This window comes from Engraulis encrasicolus, chromosome 3 (assembly GCF_034702125.1).
Source record: "Engraulis encrasicolus isolate BLACKSEA-1 chromosome 3, IST_EnEncr_1.0, whole genome shotgun sequence".
Classification (NCBI taxonomy): Eukaryota; Metazoa; Chordata; class Actinopteri; order Clupeiformes; family Engraulidae; genus Engraulis; species Engraulis encrasicolus.
The window spans coordinates 5756444-5764427 of record NC_085859.1 but is presented as its reverse complement, the minus strand read 5'-3'; the positions used below and the strand labels follow the sequence as shown (position 1 = coordinate 5764427).

The 7984-nt window shown below is 43.8% G+C and overlaps 2 protein-coding genes across 2 annotated transcripts in view; both read left to right on the top strand.

Annotated features, from left to right (window-relative positions):
• LOC134446474 (stonustoxin subunit beta-like) lies at positions 1-2113 on the top strand. The gene is made up of 2 exons (XM_063195843.1): positions 1-10; positions 1539-2113. The coding sequence occupies exons 1-2, from the start codon at positions 1-3 to the stop codon at positions 2111-2113; spliced, it is 585 nt and encodes a 194-aa protein (XP_063051913.1).
• Positions 2114-5802: 3689 nt separating this feature from the next.
• The window catches only part of LOC134446473 (tripartite motif-containing protein 16-like), a 9995-nt gene continuing 7813 nt past the window's right edge, over positions 5803-7984 (top strand). Inside the window, exons 1-3 of the mRNA XM_063195842.1 lie at positions 5803-6423; positions 7472-7567; positions 7923-7984. The exon at positions 7923-7984 is cut by the window's right edge and continues 172 nt beyond it. Coding sequence (XP_063051912.1) covers positions 5839-6423; positions 7472-7567; positions 7923-7984 — 743 coding nt within the window. The 5' untranslated portion in view covers positions 5803-5838. The remainder of the gene's footprint in view (positions 6424-7471; positions 7568-7922) is intronic.

Sequence of the window (7984 nt, the reverse complement as noted above, 5' to 3'; positions counted from 1 at the left end):
ATGGGTTTTGGTATGCTTTCCACTATTCTTTCACATTGTTTTGAGGTTTTCAAGGGTGTTGTTGAAAACATTGCATCTTATGCCCTGCCGTAACGCAAGTACTTCAGGCCCCCCTACAAGCTGCCAAGAATGGGCCCCCGAACGGGCCTAATATCATGTGAAGGGGGCCTGTTTCTTCAAGTCAAGGGCCCATGTGCCCCCCTGCCTCGCGGGGGCCGCAGGGGTATACTTAACGCGTTATTTAGACCTTTTTTTGCCAAGACAATGTAGAACATATTGTTGATGCACTGTTTAGGCCAATGCGTTGTTTTCTTTCTCAGTGTCTGATGGCCAGGCTGAACCAGGGACCAGAGAAGACTTCTTACAGTGTGAGTTGCACACACACACACACACACACACACACACACACACACACACACACACACACACACACACACACACACACACACACACACACACACACACACACAAACAGGTAACCCCCCCACCACACACACACATACAAACAGGTATCCCCCCCACACACATACATACACACACACAGGTAACACCCAACACACACACACAGGTAACCCCCCCCACACACACACATACACAGACACACACAGAGGTAACCCCCACACACACACACAGGTTCCCCCCCTATCACGCAGACATACACACACACACACAGGTAACCCCACCTCCCACACACACACACAAAGGTAACCCCCCCCAGACACACATACACACACAAACAGGTAACCCCCCCCACACACACACACACATACACATACACACAAACAGGTAACCCCCCACACACACTCACACATACATACACACACACAGGTAACCCCCCCCCCCCCCGCCCCACACACACACACACATACATACACAACTTGTTCAGACACATGTGGCAAACATTCACATATACCAACTCACACACACACATACATGCATACATTTGACCACCCCCCCCCCACACACACACACACATACATACACACATTCATTTGATCAATGTGAAAGGGTTTTACTTGCATGCTTCCATATGACACACATACACACACACAGGTAAGCCCCCCCCCCCACACACACACACACACACAGACACTGGTAACCCCCAGACGCACACACAGACACACACACCACACACACACACACACACACACACACACACACACACACACACACGCACACACACACACACACAGACACACACAATCAGATATCCCCCCCCCCCCCCCACACACACATACACAGGTAACCCCACCCCCCTCCACACACACACATAGACATATGTAATCCCCACCCCAACACACACACACACCCACACGTAATCCCCCCACCCCAAACACACACACACACACACCCCCAACACACACACACACCCACACACACACATAACCCACCCCCACATACACACACACATACACACACATACCCCCCCCCACACACACACATAACCCACCCCCACATACACACACACGCATACCCCCCCCCCCCCCCCCACACACACACACGTAACCACCCCCCCACCCCCCCCTAAACACACACAGAGCTATCCATCCATAACCTTGTTCTTTCCCTGTCTTCTCCTCCATCAGATTGCTGTCACTTCACTCTGGATCCAAACACAGCAAACAGAACCCTCCATCTGTCTGAGGGGAACAGGAGGGTGGAGTGTAGACCTGGGCTCCAGTCATATCCTGATCATCCAGACAGATTTGATAGGTCTCCTCAGGTGCTGTGTAGAGAGGGTGTGTCTGCACGCTGCTACTGGGAGGTTGAGTGGAGTGCAGGTGTTGATATAGCAGTGTCATATAAAAACATCAGCAGGAAAGGATGGGGTTATGAGTGTAGGTTTGGAGGTAATGATCAGTCCTGGAGGCTGGACCTCACCAGCTCCAGCTCCTCTTTCTGGCACAGTAATAAAGAGACTGAACTCACTCTACGTGTAGTGGCCAGCTCCAGAATAGGAGTGTATGTGGATCACAGGGCAGGAACTCTGGCCTTCTACAGCATCTCTGGAGACACAATGACCCTCCTGCACAGAGTCCACACCACATTCACACACACACTCTACCCTGGGTTTGGGGTATGGAGTGGGGGATCATCAGTTAAGCTGTTGTGAGGCCCCTACAGGTAAGTTCTGCTCCTGTGGGGCATTTAACACACACACACACACACACACACACACACACACAGACACACACACACACACACACACACACACACACACACACACACACACACACACACACACACACACACACACACACAGGTACACACACACACACACACACACACACTCACTCACATGCAGTGCACACAATGTTGTCACACACTTTTTTTGCAGTAGCACAATGTATAGCTGTAGTTATCAAATGAGCAGAAATCTGCTCATTTGATAACTACAGCTACACATTGCGCTACTGCAAAACAAGTGTGTGACAACATTGTGTGTACTGCATGTGTGTGTGTGTGTGTGTGTGTGTGTGTGTGTGTGTGTGTGTGTGTGTGTGTGTGTGTGTGTGTGTGTGTGTGTGTGTGTGTGTGTGTGTACTTGGCTGTTGAATGACCCACAGGTGCAGCATTAATACCAACTGTTGTATGCCAAGCTGAGTTGGATCAAACTCCCCTGATGATTTATTCTCCATCATCATTTATGAAACATTTGGACTTGTATATGTCTGGTGGTGGTGGTGGTGGTTGCATTACTAATACCTACGTTTTGAGTTTATGTTAATCAATCATGATGATGTCAGATACAAGTTGGATTCCACTAGATTCTGTCTCCCTCTGTGTCTGTGTGGACATCTGTATTCCTGGTTCCTGGGATAACAATAAAGAAAGCCCATCTATATAAGGACAGAAGAACTCTTATGGATTTGATGACTTTCAGTGCGACCCTACAGGCACATCTGACACAACAGTTACAGTAGCTACTCTTAGCAGACACAAAGGGAATATACTAAGAAGTCATCTGACATGCTCTTAGCAGACACAAAGGGAATATACTAAGAAGTCATCTGACAGCAGACACAAAGGCAATATACTAAGAAATCATCTGACATACTCTTAGCAGACACAAAGGGAATATACTAAGAAGTCATCTGACACACTCTTAGCAGACACAAAGGGAATATAAGAAGTCATCTGACACACTCTTAGCAGACACAAAGGGAATATACTAAGAAGTCATCTGACATACTCTTAGCAGACACAAAGGGAATATACTAAGAAGTCATCTGACAGCAGACACAAAGGCAATATACTAAGAAATCATCTGACATACTCTTAGCAGACACAAAGGGAATATAAGAAGTCATCTGACACACTCTTAGCAGACACAAAGGGAATATACTAAGAAGTCATCTGACATACTCTTAGCAGACACAAAGGCAATATACTAAGTCATTTGACATAATCTTAGCAGACACAAAGGCAATATGCTAAGTCATTTGACATAATCTTAGCAGACACAAAGGGAATATACAGTCAATCCGGAAAGTATTCACAGCGATTCACTTTTTTCACATTTTATTATCTTATTCCAAATGCTACAAATGAATCTATGTTGTCAAAATCCTACACAAAGTATTCCATTATGACCATGTGAAAAACAAGTCGTCTTAACAGTTTTGAAAATTTATTAAAAAAAAATAAAACACCAACGAAATCATATTTACAAAAGTTTTCACAGCCTTTGCTTAATACTTTGTAGAACCACCTTTGGCAGCAACTACATTCATTTTTTCATTTCGAAATGAAAAGGGATTAAAAGAGAGGTCATCAACAACAGAGATTCATTAGGCTATAGCATTTGGAATAAGGCTGTACGATAATAAAATGTGAAAAAAATGAAGCGCTGTGAATACTTTCCGGATTGACTGTATACTAAGAAGTCATCTGACATACTCTTAGCAGACACAAAGGCAATATACTAAGAAGTCATCTGACACAACAGTCCTCTTAGCAGACACAAAGGGAATATAAGAAGTCTGACTGCATTGACCAGCTACATAAAAATGCGTATTATCATTCATCAACAACATGGCCGCAGTCGTTCTCCTTCTTCAAAGACTTTAGGAGATGCCGCCAGGGCGTGTGGGCAAGAGGAGGAGAGACAGGAGGAGACCCTTAACTATCATGAATAGTTTTGCAGTGCAAGTGCACACTGCACATATTTTTTGCATCATTCACCATCATAGAGGAGCCCATGTCTCCTAAAAGTGCAATTCAAAGATCATTATCTAATTTGCATTTGTCATGTTGAAGGGGGAAGCCCTCAATTTAAGTTCACAGCGGCAAAACTTAATTGTTTGTCCTCCACAAAAACCTTCTGATTTTTTGCAAGATGGAGAAGTTTTGGAAGAACAGCATCCAAACTGCTGCTGCTGCTATTACTCATGGACACTAGAGGGCAGCAGTACTCCATGAATACAACACGCCACTCCCCATCCAGGAAGTTTGGAGCGCTACACGTGAAACGAAACCAAAGAAAATGGAATCTTGTACAAGAACGACAACTAGCTGGTGTGGCCAGGAGTGGCACTGCAGCTATGTTATCGCAGCCAAGTAAATAATGAATGGGTGCCAATGGGGCTGTACGCTTCTCTTAGAACTATCTGCCCGTGTGATTTTTTCCCTGGAAACAATGAAGTCGCGTTCGATAGATATGAGTAAGTGAAAGCATTTGCCGACACGTTTGCATCTTGTCAAGTGTTAGATTCGTGAAAATGACCCTTATTTCAACTATAGCAATGACATAACACGTGACAATCGACTTTACGGCATACGCCATTTGTTTTGTAGTTTTAAGTCTGACTTCAGATGTCGATGTGTTTAAAGTTATGTTAGGATTGTTGCGGACACCTGTTATTTATTGCATTTAAGGTGGTGGAAAAGCGGCATGTGTACATGGGGTAAAGGAAATGACTGCGCTCATCCTTAAGAATTTGGGCACCTTCAATTAACATGTTGGACGGTGGTGGGGGTTGAGGTGTGTGACCGTAGATGTCTCTGCTAGGAGGATCAGTCAGAGTACGTCTCTCGTCAGCTCTGGTCGTGAATAGTCGCAGAGATTCCTCAGCCAGCAGGTATTAGCCGAATGCTAGCGTGTTGCAGGACAAAACTAACACGTCTTTGGGAGAACAAAGCCATGTCAGGAACCTTTAACTTCACTTCTAATACAACTTCCATGATAAGGTACAGAATGTGCACACATCTTTACAAACCAGAGAACAGAATCGTCACAAATCCCTGCTGAGCCATTTAGCCCAATAGGCTCCCATTCATCTTTTACTTGGCTGCGTGCGCCAACGGGGCTATAATGGGAGCCAATGAGAGACGGCTATCTCATAGCTTAGAACATTTCTGACTAAACTAAAATTGACTCGCACTTGAGGATAGAGATGGGATTTATGGCTCTTTTTCATCCGGATCTTAGTGGCTCGTTCCTTTCAAAGAGCCGTTCAAAAAACTGGCTCTTTTGGCTCTTTTTTAAATTATTTATTCAGTGTTAAGAATGTAATATTTTGACTCCACCTCAAGGTCATTTAGTCCAAACAACAACTGATTATTCTCCTGCTTCTAAAGACCGTTTTTGCCTCTCTTTGAAGCAAACAATTGTGTTTTTTCCCAAATTTAATTACTCTGGTCGAGGTCACGTGCTTAAAATGAATGAAAAATGAACGAAATAACGGTCGAGTGGTTCCCCCAGCTGTGATCCGGTTCCCATCGTTCACTTCAGGGAGCTGTTCAAAAGAACGGCTCGTTCATGAACGACACACCTCTAATTGAGGAGCTGTTGACGTCCCTTGGGCTTGTGCTACTTATCGCCAAATACTTGAGAAAATGGCTCAAGCGATGGCAAGTAACGAGGATATTTTCATGTGTCCTATTTGTTTGGACTTTCTGAAGGATCCGGTGACTCTCAACTGTGGACACAATTACTGTCGGAGTTGTATTGAGGTCTGCTGGAATGGGGAAGACGTGAAGGGCGTTTACAGCTGCCCCCAGTGCAGAAAGACTTTCACTCCGAGACCCGTTTTAGACAAGAATCATGTTTTAGCAGAGCTCGTGGATCAAATAAGGAAGAGTAGAATTCAAACTGCAGCTGCTGTTGAATGTGCTGCTGGACCTGGAGATGTGACGTGCGACGTTTGCACCAGCAGAAAACTAAAAGCTGTCAAGTCCTGTCTGGAGTGCTTGATGTCGTACTGTGACACTCATTTAAAAGCTCATAATGAACTTATAGGTAGAAATCACAACATGCTCGATGCCACGGGCCAGCTACAAGAGAGGATCTGTCCCCGTCATAAGAAGCCTTTTGAAATATACTGTCGCACCGACCAGAGTTGCGTCTGTCTTCTGTGTATGGTGGACGATCACAAAGGCCACGACACGATCACGGCTACGGCGGAATGGAGTCAGAAGAAGGTAAGAGGAGGAAATAATGTAGGCCTACTTGTGTATTCATGGCTTCATGCAGTATGTAGGCCTAATTTATATCTGAACAAAATGTGTTATTTCTACATTGGACTTAGAGGGCACACAAGAGATAATTTATTCTCAAGGCTTCAATGTCTTACATTCTGTAAAACATTGACAGGCCAACTTCAGTGGAGCCTCCCTCCTATCTGTCAAACAGGTTCTGCCAGTCTGTCTTGTGTGAACTGTGTAGGATTGTGGCCAGATTAGGTATTGCAACTATGCTGCTCTGAACCTATGCTGCTGCCAATATTGATCGTTTTATGAACATTCACTAAATAATGAACTAATATTTACTAGTATGAGAGTACAATGGAAATGATCCCCCTTGTCATGAATGAAAAGTGCCATTTCCCAGTTATAATGAATACTTTTAATTTTATGGCGGTGGTTAGGACTGGGCAATATGACGATATATATCGTTATCGTGATACAAAAGTGTATATCGTGACCTTTCTTCTATATCGTTTATATCGTGATAGTAATTTTATCCATTGTATACAATTACTATCATTTAATTACCTTTCATGTTGTCACAATACACACTATAAGTTAATGTAACTGTAAAAATAAGAATAAAAAGATCCATTTTAAAGAAAGGTTGTTTTGCAGCATGAAAAAGTAAAGAGCATATAAAGAGAATAACTGAAAATGTATGTCATTGTGCTATATCGTGATATACGTGTATATCGTTATCGTGATATAAAGTAATCCATATCGTCATATTGTTTTTTTTCCATATCGCCCAGCCCTAGCGGTGGTAGCCTACTTATTCATGAAAAAGTAACATTTGTGAATTGGGCAGTATGAATTTTGGAAAGAAACTGCTAAAAATATTTTTACACACCTTTAACGTCTGGCATGAGGTCACGTTGAATCAGCTGATTGGGAGGAATATGTGCCAAACAATTTCATTTCACACAACAATGTACCCTATAACACTCTCAGAAATGAATTATCAATTCAACATGTGTTGCTTTGATCCCTGATGGTCCAGGAGGGGTTGGGGCAGAGCCAGAGGAGATGCCAGCAGATAATCCAGTTGAAGGAGAAGGAGCTGCAGGAGCTGAGGAAGGCTGTGGAGACTCTCAAGGTGAGAACTGACCAGAGGAGAAGACAATCTGCAGCAGGTTTCTGGCTAGTGAGATAGTAGTTATGATGACTGCTGTTTGCCAGATGAGTTCCCTTCTCACAGCCATATACTGTCACATCTTTATATTTAGTCTAAAATTGACAAATTACATAACAGCCCAGTCGGATTCAAATAATTCTGCTACAGACATTGTAGTAATACAATAGAGAGTATAAAGTATTGACAACTATGAGGAAAGAAGAGCTCCCTGTCAGTGTAACTAATTGTGTGTGTGTGTGTGTGTGTGTGTGTGTGTGTGTGTGTGTGTGTGTGTGTGTGTGTGTGTGTGTGTGTGTGTGTGTGTCTGTCCTATCAGTCAGGTACACAGACAGCAGTGAAGGAGAGTGAGAGGATGTTTACTGAGATGATCCGCTCCAT